The sequence below is a fragment of the Muscardinus avellanarius genome (assembly GCF_963383645.1).
Source record: "Muscardinus avellanarius genome assembly, chromosome: 13".
NCBI classification, from domain to species: Eukaryota; Metazoa; Chordata; class Mammalia; order Rodentia; family Gliridae; genus Muscardinus; species Muscardinus avellanarius.
The window spans coordinates 35,745,187-35,761,183 of record NC_137799.1 but is presented as its reverse complement, the minus strand read 5'-3'; the positions used below and the strand labels follow the sequence as shown (position 1 = coordinate 35,761,183).

The 15,997-nt window shown below is 44.8% G+C and overlaps 1 protein-coding gene across 1 annotated transcript in view; it reads left to right on the top strand.

Annotated features, from left to right (window-relative positions):
* Positions 1–15,603, top strand: part of COL15A1 (collagen type XV alpha 1 chain) — a gene marked incomplete at both ends in the record, with an annotated part of 112,753 nt that extends 97,150 nt beyond the window's left edge. The window contains 11 exons of the mRNA XM_080708923.1: positions 702–782; positions 1,196–1,245; positions 1,720–1,821; positions 2,692–2,836; positions 7,251–7,315; positions 8,090–8,218; positions 8,367–8,426; positions 9,182–9,241; positions 12,834–13,019; positions 14,287–14,402; positions 15,390–15,603. Coding sequence (XP_080565049.1) covers positions 702–782; positions 1,196–1,245; positions 1,720–1,821; positions 2,692–2,836; positions 7,251–7,315; positions 8,090–8,218; positions 8,367–8,426; positions 9,182–9,241; positions 12,834–13,019; positions 14,287–14,402; positions 15,390–15,603 — 1,208 coding nt within the window. The remainder of the gene's footprint in view (positions 1–701; positions 783–1,195; positions 1,246–1,719; positions 1,822–2,691; positions 2,837–7,250; positions 7,316–8,089; positions 8,219–8,366; positions 8,427–9,181; positions 9,242–12,833; positions 13,020–14,286; positions 14,403–15,389) is intronic.
* Between the last annotated feature and the right edge of the window lie 394 nt (positions 15,604–15,997).

Below are 15,997 nucleotides of genomic sequence, written 5' to 3'. Positions count from 1 at the left end.
AATCCTGTGCTCTTCCTGCCTCCCAGGCCCTTAGACTGTGTTAGTTGAAAGTAACTATTAAAAGTTAATAATAGCACGGTATACCAAGAGCAAATACAGGAAAGAGCTCAGGAGACCCTTGCCTCAGAACACTTAAAAACCAGAGGTTAGCATCTGGGGTGTTAGAAATGTAGACCCTGAGCCCAGAGGCACAGTAGTGCATGTTTGTACTCCCAGTACTTGGGGGGCTGAGACAGGAGGATCACAGGTTTGCAGATAGCCTCAGCAACTTAGTGAGGCTGTCCACAACTTAGTGGCCTAGGTGAGATGGATTGGAAGATGGACCCAGTGTTGAGCCTCAGTCGACATTCATGCAAGCATCCAAAGGAGAGTTGGTTATGACCCCTGCCAGACTCCTGTGGATCCCATTGGTTTCTCATGATACTTCTCTTGTCCCACCTTGCATCATTGCGAGCTGTGTCTGTCTCCCCAGCCACAGCAAGCTTTACAAGGTGAGGAATTGTGTCTGAAACATCTGCGGTGCCCTTGCCATCTTTTAGAAAAGGATTTTATACCTGCTGATTTCTCAGTAGGCCTTGGTTTGAGTATACTTTGCTAAAGGGGCTCAATTTAAAAACTTTCCTAACAAAGCTTTTATATAGAACAAAGGTGACATTTCCATTATCTTTTTTTGCCCTTAAATTGTGCATTTTTGGTGGCAGGTGTTAAAGGAGAAAAAGGATCCTGGGGACTTCCTGGCTCAAAAGGAGAAAAAGGTGATCAAGGAGCCCAAGGACCACCAGGTATCCAGCTTCTGTTCTGAGTTTTGACCTTGATTTTTTTTTCTGAGAAATGTAATTGAATCAGGAAGTAAGACTAATGTCATCACCATCCTGACCACAAGCTACTCAGTTCTAGTGAGACCCAGTCATGGGTCTGGTATGTCCAACATGAAACATTATCAACAGAGACCAGAGTTTCCAATTAATTGTTCAGGTTCATATTCAAAGCGAGGCCCAGAGAGAACTAGGGACTTGTCCACAATCCTAAAGTGTCTGAATTGCTGGGCCTGGAGTAAGAATGTAGCTGCCTCCAGTGCCATTCCTACTAACTAAACCAACACAGGGTTACTGCCTCTAGGAAACCAGTTAGAAGGCTTTTCTTTGGAAGTTTCTGAAATTATGATTGTGAATTTTAAGAAGCATTTCTTCTTCAGGTCCCCCAATGGATCCAGCTTACCTGAAACATTTTCTGAACAGCTTGAAGGTAAGCATTTTCAATTAAACATTTGGCCTCTTAATGCAGTCCATTTTCTATTGCTGTCACTGAATACTACAGAGTGGGTAATGTGCAAAGAACAGAGGCTCATTCAGATCAGTTCTGTAGGCTGGACGGTCAAGGGCCTCACCTGGTGTAGACCTTCTGGCTGGTCAGGCTTCTGCAGAGTCCTAGGGCTGTGCAGGATATCACATGGCAAGACAGAACCAGTGAGCCAGAGAGAGCCCGCTTTGTAGCAGAGCCACTTTCTAGATGAGATGATATGTTTGTCCTTTAATCCTGAACCCTCATGACCCCCTCCAAGGTCTCACCTCCACAGGCCATTCATATATGACTTTGGGGACTAAGTTTCCAACACATGAAATTGGGGGCACATTTAGCCTATGTTTCCAGTATCTTGGGTTTATGTCAGAGGCAATTCATCCCAGTCTTTCTGAAATATTCCTGTGTTCTTTCTTCCAGGGGGAGAATGGAGACAGGGGTTTTAAAGGAGAAAAAGGAGACTCTAATGGCCACTTCTTTGTGTCTGGGCCTCCAGGTCTGCCAGGAAGTCCAGGCTTGGTGGTAAGTAGCAACCCTTTCATGTCAAATTCCCCCAAAGACTTCCCTGAAACTCCCAATATGACCAGGCAGTTGGAGAGTCAAAGGTCATTTGTGATGCTACAAACTAGAGATAGGACTTGGGGATGCCCACTCTCTCTGCTACTTGTCGATTGACAGAGATGTTGGCTGAGGCCTGTGATGGGAAGGGAGCTGGCCCAGGGTATATGCAGTCATTTAACTTCTGGGAACTAACTATACTGCCTTATTTATGTACACGGTAGGAAATTCACTCAACACAGAGTTATTTATAGTGAGGGGTTATTTAAGGGGAATCAGATAATGGAGCCAGGATGAAAGGTGGTGGGGATGATGTCTTTAGAGGAGCAATTTGATTCTTCTGAATTTTTACTAAAGCCATAGCTGTTAGATGAGCTTGGTCTTTCTATCAGAAGAGGGTTTTTCAGGCCACAAGAGAGAAAATCAAGTTATTCCTCAGCAAGAATATGTCCAGACTGCTGACTTCAGGGCCCAGATTACTGACACTGTCCCCAGAGATCACCACGAGGGTAGATCCAGCAAAGGCAGGGGCTGAGGTTCTGCTTCCAGTTGTGGAGTCTCAGTTCTTTTGTTTGTGACCAACAAAGCTAGACTAGATGATTGCCAAGAGCCCTTCTGACACCAGCGCTCTCAGCACTCTCCCTTGACTTTGATCATAAAGACAAGATTGCTGCTTCTTCAACTCTGGAATTGTGCTCCAGATTGCAAGGAATGATAACAATAGTTGTAATTCCCCAACTTCTTACGAATGACATCCTCATAAAAGGAATAGGTGGGCCTTCTAATGACTAATGGTTCTTTCTCCTCTCCGTTACTATATGCTTGCCTTGACAGGGACAGAAAGGGGAGGCTGTTGTGGGGCCCCAAGGACCTCCAGGGACTCCTGGCCTGCCTGGGCCACCTGGCTTTGGAAGACCTGGTGTCCCTGGGCCACCGGGACCCCCTGGGCCACCAGGACCTCCAGCAATCCTGGGTGCAGGTTAGTGCTGTGAGAGGTACCCTCACCTCAGAGCCACACACGGGCTGTCTCCTGGATGGAGCCTTTTTTCTTTTCTTTTTTTAAATTGAGATATAAGTCACACAACATAAAATCTGTCCATTTAAAGTATACAGCCCAAGCTTGTAATCCCAGCATTTGGGAGGCTGAGACAGGAGGATTGTAGTTCCTGGACAGCCTCAGCTACTACTTAGTGAGGCCCATTGCAACTCAGTGAGACCCTGTTTCAAAATGAAGAATAAAAAATAGGGCTGGGGTTGTAGCTCCGAAGTAGAATGCCCCTGGGTTCCATCCCCAGTAACATACACACACACACACACACACACACACACACACACACACACACACGTATATGGTCCAGGGTTATCTAATATATTCACAAGGTTATCTATCCATTACTACCATCTAATTCTAAAATGCTCCATCACACCAAAAATAAATTTTGTACTAATTATAAGTTACTTCCTGTACTACACCTCTCCCTCCAGATCTTGGCACCATGAATCTTTCTGTCTCTGAATTTACCTATTTTGGCTATTACATACAGACAGAATCATGCAACATGTGGCCTTCAGTATCTGGCTTTTTTTTTATCCAGTATAATGTTTTCAAGGTTCATCCATGTTGTGGTATGTATTGGTATTTCACTTTTTTTTAGTGAATAATATTCCATTGTAGGAATAAATATATATATATACATTTTGCTTATTAATTCACCTTTTTATGGATATTTGAGTTGCTTATACTTTTCAACTATTAGGAATAATGCTGCTATGAACATTCACATACAAAGTTTTGTATGACACAAGTTTTTAGTTCTCTTAGGCATATACCTAAGACTGAAACTGCTATGGTAACTCTATGTTCAGTTTTGGAAGACCTGCCAAACCATTTTCCAAAGCAGCCACAATATTTTTCATCCCTACCAATATGGTATGAGGGTTCTAATTTCTCTTCACATCTACCAACATTTAGTATATCTTTTTTATTATAATCATTGTAATAGATGTGTGATTTTGGTCTACATTTCCCTAGTGTCTAATGATGTTGAACAAATATTTTCATATATATTGGAGCCTTTCTGGCTCTCTTGTCAATGCCTTAGGGAGCCGAGAACCTAGCTTAAGGATCAGCATTGATTGTAACTTTTGATGTAAAACTCTATTAATCTCTTAGAGCTTCAGTTCCTCAAATGCAAAATGAGTGAAATTAAAGAAAATACCCATGTATTGAGCATTTGCCAAGTGCCAGACACTCGGCTAGTCACTTTACCACAGTATTTTGTTGAATGCTCACAACAACCCTTCAAGAAAAGTGTTAGCACATCCATTTTACAGGTGAGAAAAGTGACAACCTGAGACATTAAGGAGACATTCCAAGGTCACACAGCCTTAAGTATCACCAACAAGATTAGGACTCTGATCATTGTTTCTCCAAAGCCTATGCTATTCCTACTGGGTACATGGTGAAAAATAAAGTGTCACTGGCGTGAGGGTGCACGCTTGTAATCCTAGTACTTGGGAGGCTGAGATAGGAGGATCCGGTTCACAGCCAGCCTCAGCTACTTAGTGAGACACTTTGCAACTTAGGGAGACCCTGTTTCAAAATAAAGAATAAAAAACCATGCTGGGGGAGTAACTTAGAGGTAGAATGCCCCTGGGTTCAATTCCCAGCACCACACACACATACAAAAAGAAAATAATAGTGTAAGTTGACCATTCCTAATCTCAAAACCCCAGCTCTGAAATGATCCAAACTCTGAAACTTTTTGAGTTTCAGATGCTACAGTACAAAATTTTACATCATGAAATTGTGTTCAATAATCAATTTTACGCACAGTACTGTATAAAATGACCTTCAATATATGTATGTAAGGATATATAAAACAAATGAATTTTATGTTTAGACTGTGTTCCCATTCTCAAGATACCTCATTAGGTATATGCAATTATTCAAAATGAAAAAATCTGAAATCTGAATACTTCTGAGTCCAAGCATCTTCGATGAAGGATGCTCAACCTGTAGTAGCAATAATGACATGAAGGCACTTCTTAGCTGATAGGGTTGGCATGAGCCAAAGATGGTGGGAGCTCTCCAGGAAGAGACCATAGAGGCTGAAGCATCAGAGGAAACTTTGCACAGCAGGCCACTTAGGGCTGAGGCTTTGACTTAGCCTTGCCTCTTGGTTGCAAGCCAGAGACAGGATTCATATTAGCTCAGGCAGAATGAGAGTTGATTGGCTGTGAAGGAGGGAATCAATTCATGGAAAAGGTAGAGAAGGAGCCGGGCATGGTGGCACATGCTTATAATCTCAGCATTTGGGTGGCTGAGACAGGAGGATCACGGTTCGATGACAGCCTCAGCTCCTACTTAGTGAGGCCCTTTGCAACTCAGTGAGACCCTGTTTCAAATTAAAGAATACAAAATAGGGCTAGGGGTATAACTTGAAGTAGAACGCCCCTGGGTTCCATATCCGGTACCTCCTACTGTTAGAAGCAGCTGGGCCTCAAGAGCAGTCAGAACCAAGGAGAGGCCAGGCCCCCTGCAAGGAGTCTCTGGCCATCTCTTTTCTCACCTGCCTCTCTCTGTGTGCCAGGTTGACACTTCCTCACCATAGACCACATCCTCTGCACAGAGGGAAATATGGTTACTGACAACTTATAGCTTCCACTCTCAGTTAGAAATCTCAATTTTTGTGTGAAAAGTTCTAGAGTTGAAGGAGGGTTTTTGATCAGCCCACTTAGCCAACCTTGGACCAGTTACCTGTGGCCAGGAGGTAGAATCACAGGAAAACACGGTAGCTCTTTGTGGAACCAAAAGGTTGTATAGATGAAGAAGAGGAACTCAAAAGAAGGTGATGAGGACGCTGGTCCTGCAAAGAAGGGAGACAGTGGGAGGATAAAACCAGATAAAATCTACATCCCCTTGAGGGATGAATCGTTGCTTTAAGAGATGGAGTCACATGATGGAAAGTGTAGGATGCAGAGACTCTGTTGTCTATAAAAATGCTACACTTGGAGGCCCCAGGACACTTTGCTGCATCGAATGACAAGTATCTCTCACTTAATGCATGGCAAGGCATGGTTTGCAATACACGTGCATAGCCACTGTCCCACATAATCGTCCCAGAAACCTTGAAGGAAGATGGAATGGATATTTTTATGAAACTTATTTCATTAACAAAGACACTGAAGTGCAGGGAAAAGAAGAGGCTTGCTCAAGGTCACACATACTAACAGTAAGAGGCATGGCTGGGATCCAAACTCAAGTTCTCCCCTGACCCTTATCCACTAGACATTTGCCATCTATACGTGGATTATTCTAGTGCTGGAACCGGAAGCTTGCTCGCAATGACCTGAACAAATCATATATGATAATTTTACTAGGATTTGTCAAAACTTTCTTAACTCTACCAAGAACTTTGCAGTTTGGGGGAAGGGTGTAAAATGGAGGCTTAAAGAGATAGAAGAAGAACAAAGAAATAGTTGCAATACTACTTCTTTATGTTTGCCTAAAGTAAGGGCTTTTCAATTAGGGAATCATAGACTCCTAGAGATTCCAAGGATGTTTGTGTCTCAGCAATCTGTCATCCCACGAATATTTTTTTGTAAGTGTGTGTGTGTGTGCACATGTGTGTGTGTGCATGTGTACATGTATGTGTATGTGTGTACAAATGCATACACATGCATTTTTCTGAACAAAGGGCAGTATCCCTGGTCTGATTTTTAAGGACATAACTCTTCAAAAGCTAAGACTCCCTGGTCAAATGCTACACTGTTTGCAAAGCACATGTCTAGTTTGTATAGTTTGTATTTTGCTCATCCTCACCACAGGCAAGTGAAGAAGAAATGTTTACATTTTTCAGATGAGGGAGCGGGTTGGGAGGGCTTGCCGTTTCTTCAAGATTACACAGCTGAGAGTTGACAAACGAGTCTTGAGTCTATGCTCCTGGGCCCCAAGGCCAGGGCCCCTGTCACTGCACTTCCCCGGCCTCGTCCCACAGCCTAGCCCCTTCGCTTCCTCTTTCTGAGCCCACTTCCTCTGTTCGGTGGTCACATGCTTGTCTCTTGGGTGGAATAAGTTGTTTGAGTTGGAATATTTTTGGATGCCAGTGACAGAAATTTCAACCAGAACTCGTTTTTACAAACAACATGGATCAATGCACTTAGAACCCCCAAAAGTCCTAGGTCCACTTGATCCAGGATGACAATGTGGAGGCAGGCCAGCCAATGCAGCCTGCCTCACATGGGGTCCAGAGCGCCAGGATGTGGCTTTGAGGCAGGAGGCCTTGCAGAACTGAAGCAGTGGTGCACACTCCCCTCCGGTGATTGGCTGACACCTGGGACACTATTCAGAGTGTGTGTTTTTGTAACTTCTGTTTTCTGCTTTGTCTTAGCTGTGGCCCTTCCTGGTCCACCTGGCCCTCCAGGACAGCCAGGGCTTCCGGGATCCAGAAACTTGGTTAGTATTATTGTCAATGTGTAGTCATCATTCTACTTTGGATGGATTTACTTAAAAATTTGGCTACCAAGTTTAGGGGCCAGCGTGCCTTTTATTTTGGAGTTAGGAATGCCTGACAATAGAATTGCTACAATCCCACAAACAGTAGAGGGTAATTTAGTATCTATGCAGATGAATGAAATTCAGATGAATAGATTTTTTTTGCAGTGTCTAAGTCTACTAAATAGCTGTCTAATTTTCAGCAATTTTCTAGACACAGAAATTGCAGACCCCCATTTCCTATCATGCACTTGACACTGTAACTACCCAGCTAGGCAAAAAAGGAAGACCTAAGTGTAATTGCCCACTTACTTGCATTTTCTATTCAAAATGCAAATAAATTTGAAATTCATTAAGAAGCAATATGAAAGAAGACACATTTTCCCATGTCAGTGCCACTGAGCAGCATAAAAAAAAATAAAAGGAAAAACTCATGGATGGTTTTAATATCAAAGCATAACCACTCTGTTTTTATGTCTTTGTGCTCATAGGGTATTATCTTCTATGTTTTAATTTGTTTATTAGAATTTGAGTATCAAAGTAAAGCATGTTTTTTGCCTTATCAAAAAAGCGCTCTTCAGTTATTAGCAAAGCTATCAATCTCTACACTGCAAAATAAGCCTTTTTATTAAATATGATAAAATCCCATTTGCTTTTATAAAGAGGCCTGTTCATCAAATTGTGCCACTGTCCTCACAGTAACTGCAGTGTTTGGCCTTAAAAATGATCTGACAGGTCACAGCCTTCAGCAACATGGGTGACATGCTGCAGAAAGCTCATTTGGTCATAGAAGGGACATTCATCTACCTGAGGGACAGCACGGAGTTCTTCATCCGCGTCCGAGATGGCTGGAAAAAATTACAGGTAATTCTTAAACTTCCTTTAACAAACCACCTCTGAATACCCTTTAAAGATAATAGTCAACTCCTGTGCATGCCATTTCTTCTGTTTCAAAAATAACCAAACAGTCCCTAGTTGATGTTTTATTTCCCATGTACTCTTTTCCTTGAAGCTGGGAGAACTGATCCCCATTCCTGCTGACAGCCCTCCACCACCAGCACTTTCCAGCAACGTGAGTAGTTTCCCTGCCTCGATGGTTGTTCCTTCACTCATCAGCACTCCTGAGCCCACCCTGGGTATCCAGCAGCAAGCTCTCCAAACTCTGCATAGCCAGCTGTGCGTGGCTTAGCACCTGGTGGGAACCCAGAAAGTACGGGTGCCAACACAATGTTCTCACATTCTGCTGTAGAAGGAGAAGTGGGCCTAGCGACTGGACACCTGCTGTTCCCATGTAGCAGATGAGTCCTTCTGGGCAAGGGTTTATCGTCTCTTAGCCTCGGTTTATTCAATTGCTGAAATAGCCAAGCATTCATTGTCCGGCAAAAGCATTCATTTATTCATTGATTGGCATCAGCAATCTAGAAAAACATTAATTTTCAACACACTTTGCCCTTTAATAACATGGTCCATCTCTGAGCCCTGTTGTAACCCAGGGGGATGACTATTGCCAAAACACCCTGCAGATGATGAAACTGAGGCTTTGACTATGTGGCTTGCTCTATTAAGTAAACACATTATTGCCTATTAAGCATGAGTTCTCTGCCTCCTGGGCTCAGGGCTCTTTTTAAAAGTTTTGAGAGCATCCCTTCCTTTTCTGAGGATGACTTTTCCATCTCACTATGAAACTCTTCCCAGTTAAGAGTTAAAGACAGTGTCAACCTATTCAGAATGTCCTCCCGAGAAACACTGAACTTATGCCTAACTGTACTGGGAAGAACAGATTAAATGCGTATTCAGAACTGTTTCTCTTCCTCTTTTATGTAACAGCCATATCAACACCAGCCTCCACTGAACCCTATCTTAAGTTCCAATTACGAGAATCCCGCCGTAAGTACAATTCATACATTCACTTTGCAAATACTGAAATGTGAGTCTACTATGTCCTAGGCCCTGGGCATAGTCCATGGTTCCCACTGTCAAGATGCTTCTAGAATAGTGAGAGAGGCAGATGAAATGTAGTAACTTGTTTGAGTGGGACAAACACAAGATACTAGGATTACAAGAAGACCAAAGCAGACTTCCTGGAGGAGGTGATCAATAAATTAGGACTTAAAGGAAGTTGAATGCAGGTGTGAGCCAGGTGGGGAAAAGAGTGAGAATTCCAGGCAGAGCAAAGATGGAATGGGGAGACAAGGGGAAGTCCTGCGTGGTGCTATAACTGCAAGTATTTCAGTCTGGCTAAAGGAGTAGAGACCAAGGCAGACAGGGGAGAAGTTCAGTCTGCCATGGTCAGCAAGCACTAGTCATCACAGGCCTGAAAGCCAAGATAAGGACTTTGACCTTTTCCTGTGAACACTGGGGAGCTACTGACAGGTTTAAAGTAGAAACAGGATATGATGAGATTGGCATTTCAGAAATTGCCTTGGTTACAGTGTGATATTGGATTGGAGAGGATAGGAGCAGGCATCCAAAGACCAAGGGGGCGGCTCCTGTATTACCTGAATGGGTGTCACCACAGTGGTCGTGTGGAAGGGTGGCCAGGCCAGAGGAACATGAGAAAGGCGGGGGAACCTGCGTGACAGTCGCCTGGATATGGCACCGTAAGGGTGGGAGAGGTCAGGAATCCAGAGTCATAGCTTCCTTCCTGGAGTCCTTGGTGATGTTTGCATTAGAAACCCTCGCTATTTCTTTGCTAGCTTAAATCAAGAGTTTTTCTCTATCACTGCAAGAATCTCATGAAACTCAATGACTAGGAAGGAAGTATGACTAGACCTGGGGGCTCCTGTCCCTGTGCTCAGTCTGCTCTCCTACATCCACAGACCTATTCTGCAAGAGTCTCTTTCCTGCCTCCCATGCAATTCATCCTTAAATGCAGGCAAAAGTTATGCAAGCCTGTACCCAGCTTCAGGTTGCCACAGCACTAATTCTGGCCCCAGGATTATGTGATCCTCCAGCTGCAGAGACCAACACCACCTGACTCAATTCAGAGTCTTGGGTACACACAGGTAGTCTCTTTGGGGTCTCTTGGGTCAATTGCCCACCCCCCATCCAATCACAACTAGCTAAGAGAATGAGTTTGAATGTCAAAGGCCACTCCTTTTAGTGGGTCACTGTCAAAGAACAAGCCACGGGCTTGAAGACATCAGAAACCTACTTCCTGTAGGGCTGCCACCGCCAAGGAGGACCTCACTTGGGGCACCCTGAGTCTGAGATGCCCACAGGACAGCCAGGAGGGAATGGGATGTGAAGGTCTGAAGCCCACAGTGGGACTGGTCTGGAGAACGTAGCCTGGGGAGACCTCAGCAGGGCCAGGGCAATCATTATGGGTATAATGGAGCTTTCTGAAAGAGAATCTAGACAGTGAAAAGGGCTTGGACCATGAGAAGCAAAACTGAAAAGGAGCTGATAGAAGAAATAAGAGAAGGAAACTGAGAAGCTGTGGCCAGAGAGGAAGAGAGAATGCCAAGCAGGGTGGTAGCCAACGGTGCCAGCGGCTGCCAGGAGGTCCATAAAAAGAACGAAAAGGTGTCCTTCAAATTTAGAAACTAGAGCAAAGCATTTCAGTCGCTAACAAGACACCGGTCAGTTGAAGAGTAAATGAGAGACGAGGAAAGAGATAAGTGACTATAGGGAACCCTTCGAGAAGCCCCCAAAGAAGTTAGGGCAGTTGCCAATGAGTTTTTTAAATAGTATTTTACACATTCAAAAGCAATATGCATGCATTCGTTGTAGCAAAGTTTGACAATGTCTGTAAAGAATGAAGAAAATAGTAAATTACCTATAATTTTACCCAAACTATACTCGTGCGCTAGCCATTTTAACGTTTTGATTGCTATAGCATGATTGCCTTCATAAAAATGACATATTCATTATAAAAATGTTCTAGCAGTTAGAGAAACACCAACAGGTAAGAGCAATCCTCAACCCCACCATTTAGAAAAAACATAATTCCAGCCGTTTCTCCTGTGTCTTTTCACAGAGGGAGGCGAGGGTGGGGCTAGGTATGGCAGGGAAGCTCTGCAGTGTCCCCGTGCCTTCCTTAGGTGGCCCCTGGCATTGGGAAAGCCTTATTTCATCAAGGCCCTTGGGAATGGCCTTTGATGTAGCTCCAGAAGCATGCTGGTTGATGGCTGATGAGACCACAGGTCTTTGCTGTAGGAGCCAGAGTCTCTCCGTGCATGAGAAAGACAGGGATCGGGTAGTACAGCCAGGTGGCCAGGGCATCTGAGGGCAGGGTATGTGTGACATGGGAGTTTGAAATCTGGTGGCCTGCAAGTGGTCGTGCTAGGCAGCCTTCTGGAGCCCCTCACCAACCGAAGGTCTGGGGATATATAGCATTAAATGCAACTGCTGGTGGACCTGCTGGGGGAGCCGAATCACAGTTGGGACAAAGTAGGGGGCTGGGATGGTAAACCAGGGATGAGTAAAAAGAGATCCATCTCCTGCAGAAAGGAAGGAAAGGAGTGGTGAGTGAGAAACTGTGCAGGATGCCTGGGCATAGTGGCTCATGGCCAGCTGCAGCTAACTGGCTGGAAGCCTAAAGAACAGAAGAACACCAGCCTGGTGACCAATTGCTGTAACACGCAGAGGCTTTGTTCATATATGAGAGGTAGCACAGAAGCAGGGAGAGAAACAGTAACTACTTTCTCTCTGCCACATGGGGCTTATTCCATGTCCTTTCCCTTAAGGTAGTTTAAAATATTCTCCTTCTTTGATGACTTGGGCCCTGGACCTGCACCGGCCCTCCCCAGCTCTATGGTAGTGAGATGAAAGTTAGTCCCAGATGAGATAAAAAAGCAACTAAGGAGATGAGTATTGCTTGAATGTGGAATGCATTCCAGAGGGTTTGGCAAAAAGGGCCAGGGACGAGGACAGTTGAGTGATGCTTGGTTTGGGGACAGAAAATGTAGGAGGCTATGGGATAGCTTTTATTTTTAGTTGCTGAACAAGATGGCAAAGATGTGAGGATAGAATTGCCTATGACTTCTGGCTTCCAGAAGACTCTATCCAAGTAGTCTTAGTACAAACATCATGTCCTCTCCCTTCCAATACCTTTCTCTGGTGGCCCCACCTGTGATCAGGCCTAGGCCTACTCAGGAAGTGGAAGGAAGGATGGAGAGCCTGGGGAAGCTCTGGAATTCGGGGCCAATGCTAGTGTAAATCCTTGAAGGACACTGAGCTGGGGCGGGCCCAGAGGTCTCAAACATAGGACCCGCAAGTTGGATTCAGATCTCTGAAGCACTTTATTTGGTCCCAGCAATATTTGGTTTGCTTTCTCACCCAGAAAGTCATTTTCACCCTACACAACGTGTTCAGAGAGCTGAACCGGGCTGTTCTGGGAGGCCTTGGCCAGGCCTCCAGGGTCAGGCCATTACAGTGGAGGTCTAAGCGGCTGGATCTTCTTCAGAAGGCGGGATGGTCACAGGCTTGGAGTTTGTCTTCAACTCTCACTCCACAGTCTTTTCTCTCACTTTTTCAGCTGCGCTTGGTTGCTTTGAACATGCCATTCTCTGGGGACTTCCGAGCTGATTTCCAGTGCTTCCAGCAGGCCAGGGCTGCGGGCCTGTTCTCCACCTTCCGAGCATTCTTATCTTCCCATCTACAAGATCTTTCCACAGTTGTGAGGAAAGCAGAGAGATACAGCCTTCCCATAGTGAACCTCAAGGTAAAAATCAGTACTGTCCCACTGCCTTCTGGAAGCACCAGTCTCCATGGGGACCGCTATAGTCATTATTCCATGACGGCAACCTTGGTTCAAGGCCCAGGTCTTTCCCTGGTTAGCTATGGGAAAAGTGAGACTCAGAGGAAGAAAGTTGCTTTCTGGAAGCCACTTCAAACAAGAATTGACCACCTTGAGTCTTTATGCCTTGGTTTCATCCAAGAATGTCACCTGTAGTGCCACCAGAGATTAGCTGGTGCACTGGCCCAAAGGCAGAGGCACTTTGCCCTGAACTCTGGTTTGGTGCTTCCTGAGCAGCTAAGCTGCCAAAGCCTGCCAGATCTTCATTGCTCCTCTTGCTGGCCAGGCAGGCCTTGTAGGATCCCTGCATTATTCCATGGAAGTAGCCACAGAGAGACAGCTCTGTTGCTACTTGCACACATCCTCGGTCCTAATGACTAACCAGCTCTCAAGCAGTCTTCAAGACCCTCTGGGCCCAGTGTGGTGGCACACACCTATAATCCCGGTACTTGGGAGTTTGTAAAGGTCAAGATCAGTCTCAGCCACTTAACAAGGCCCTCAACAACTTAGTGAGACCCTGTTTCAAAATAAAACATAAGAAGGCTTTATGTCCTTCTTATGTTTAGATCAGAGATAGAATAACCCTGGGTGTGTCCCCAGTTACATACTTACAAACACACACACTATGCTTCAGTCCCTGGAATCCCAGTTCTTCATTTCTGGAGCCTGGAGGCAAGCAAGTAACAAGTTCCAACCTGAACCCAGAGCCAGGACTCATCTCTTTTGCCCAGGTCCTCTCCCCCCTCCGCGAATGGTATTCTCCCATCTCTCCACAAGAGGCCAGGCTCTTTATTTCAGAAAAAAGGACTGAGCTTTGTCCGCACATCACCCTCAGGGACACTGGCTCAAGGCCTGGCCCAAATCTGAAGCTCAGTACATATGCATACATATTTTTAAGTAGCAATAATAAAATACAGACCTAGAACAGGCTTTTGATGGGCAGAAGCTTTGTCCATGCATGTAATAATAAGAGAACTTGTCTCAAGAAGCAAGACAGTTGAACAAAAAAGGTTCAAAAATGTATTATAAAGTCAAACTGCTAGCATTTCTTGAGTTCCACTCTACCCAGGCTCTGAGATTGGGGCTGGGGACTTTGGTGTAAGGTGGCATCTGGCCTCTGAAGAATGAATAAAAATCTAGTCCATTTGCAGACTGTGGCATAACAATCCTAATCTGCCATTTGTCTTCTTAGGGCCAAGTTCTTTTTAATAACTGGGACTCGATCTTTTCTGGCCATGGAGGTCAGTTCAATACGCATGTTCCGATATACTCCTTTGATGGCCGAGACGTGATGACAGATCCTTCTTGGTAAGTGGGGATGGGAGCCCTTTTATGTGGCATGTGATGGTTTCAGGAGGCATCCTAACAATGAGATGCCTTTATCAGCTGCCCTCTGGGTTATTGCCAATGTAAAGCCACAGTGAGACAGCTGAAGGTTATGGAGAAAGCCCTAGTCTTCGATCCCTGAGTCCAGTAGCTCAGTATGAGACCTCAGGCAAGGCACTTGCACTCTCTGAGCCTCAGCTGCCTTGTCTGAAAAGCGGGCAGCAGAGCTATAACTACACCATGGGGCAGAGGCAGCAAATGTGTGTGAGGACATGGCTTGAGTAGACACTTCATCAGTAATAAATGATGCATCTCCTGGTGACCTTGTAACTCTGTATTGGGGACTACACTCTTCACTTTTGCAAACTCTATGTGCTTTTCAGAATACAGCAACTCAGCAAACCTTTCTTCAGTGTCAATAACAGGCTGGATGCCAGGCCTGGAAGGCACAGTTAATAAACCTATAGGGCCCCTACTCAAAAAAGGCTCCCATTCTACAGAGGAAATAGACACAGCCTAGCTATGATTCTAGACACAATACTGTAATTGTAGAGTGGAGAGACACATGGGATGATACAAGCACAAAGAAAGCATGCGTGTTCCCTTAGGGGTGGGAATTGGGAAGCTTCCTAAAGGGGAGGTGATAATGGGCTTTGAAAGATAAGAAGGAGCCACTGTTCTAAACATGACAAAGAGACCACTCTAGCCCAGGGGACCTCTGGCAGTGATTCACATTTGCATCATGGGAGCTGAGAGTATGGTTGGGAAATTATTGCAACCTTAGTATGGATGGATTAGAGTGTACCCAGAATGTTGGAAGGGGCAATGAAGATAAAGAGTTGATTTGGCATTAGACTCCGGAGGGATAGGGAGTTTAACCTGATTCACTAGACATATGACAATTTGCTTACCAAGCTATATCTCAAGGATGTGTCATTCAAAAAGTAATATGACAAAATTACTTTTTAGGCCCCAGAAGGTCGTGTGGCACGGCTCCAGCACCCACGGTGTCCGTCTGGTGGATAACTACTGTGAAGCGTGGAGAACAGCAGACATGGCAGTCACGGGCTTCGCCTCCCCACTGAGCACGGGGAAGATGCTGGACCAAAAAGCATACAGCTGTGCTAATAGGCTAATCGTTCTGTGTATCGAAAACAGTTTCATGACAGACGCTAGGAAGTAATAGCCTTCCGATGATTCTTAAGAGCTTTCCAGTATTTCTTATATGAAGAGTTGACACTGAAACCTAAAATGTTTAAATGTTGTAAATATTACAGTTTTTTTATTATGCATTCATCACAAAGCAACCAAAGAAAGCATACCTCAATATACTCAAAACTGAAGACATAAAGGACTCAGATCAAAGGCAAACATCTGATCCATATATTGGTGCTAGACTCTGCAGGAACTCCCGTGCAGTGTGAACACATCCCAGCAGAGTCAAGGGCGGTTGAAAATAGAGGCTGTGACCTTTGCCCACCACAACCTTTAGAGAGCAGTGCCCTCCTTTGAACCATGGTTGTTGAGTGTAAGATGTCTTCCATGTTTTCTTATAAAGTCAGTGTTTAGAAACATTA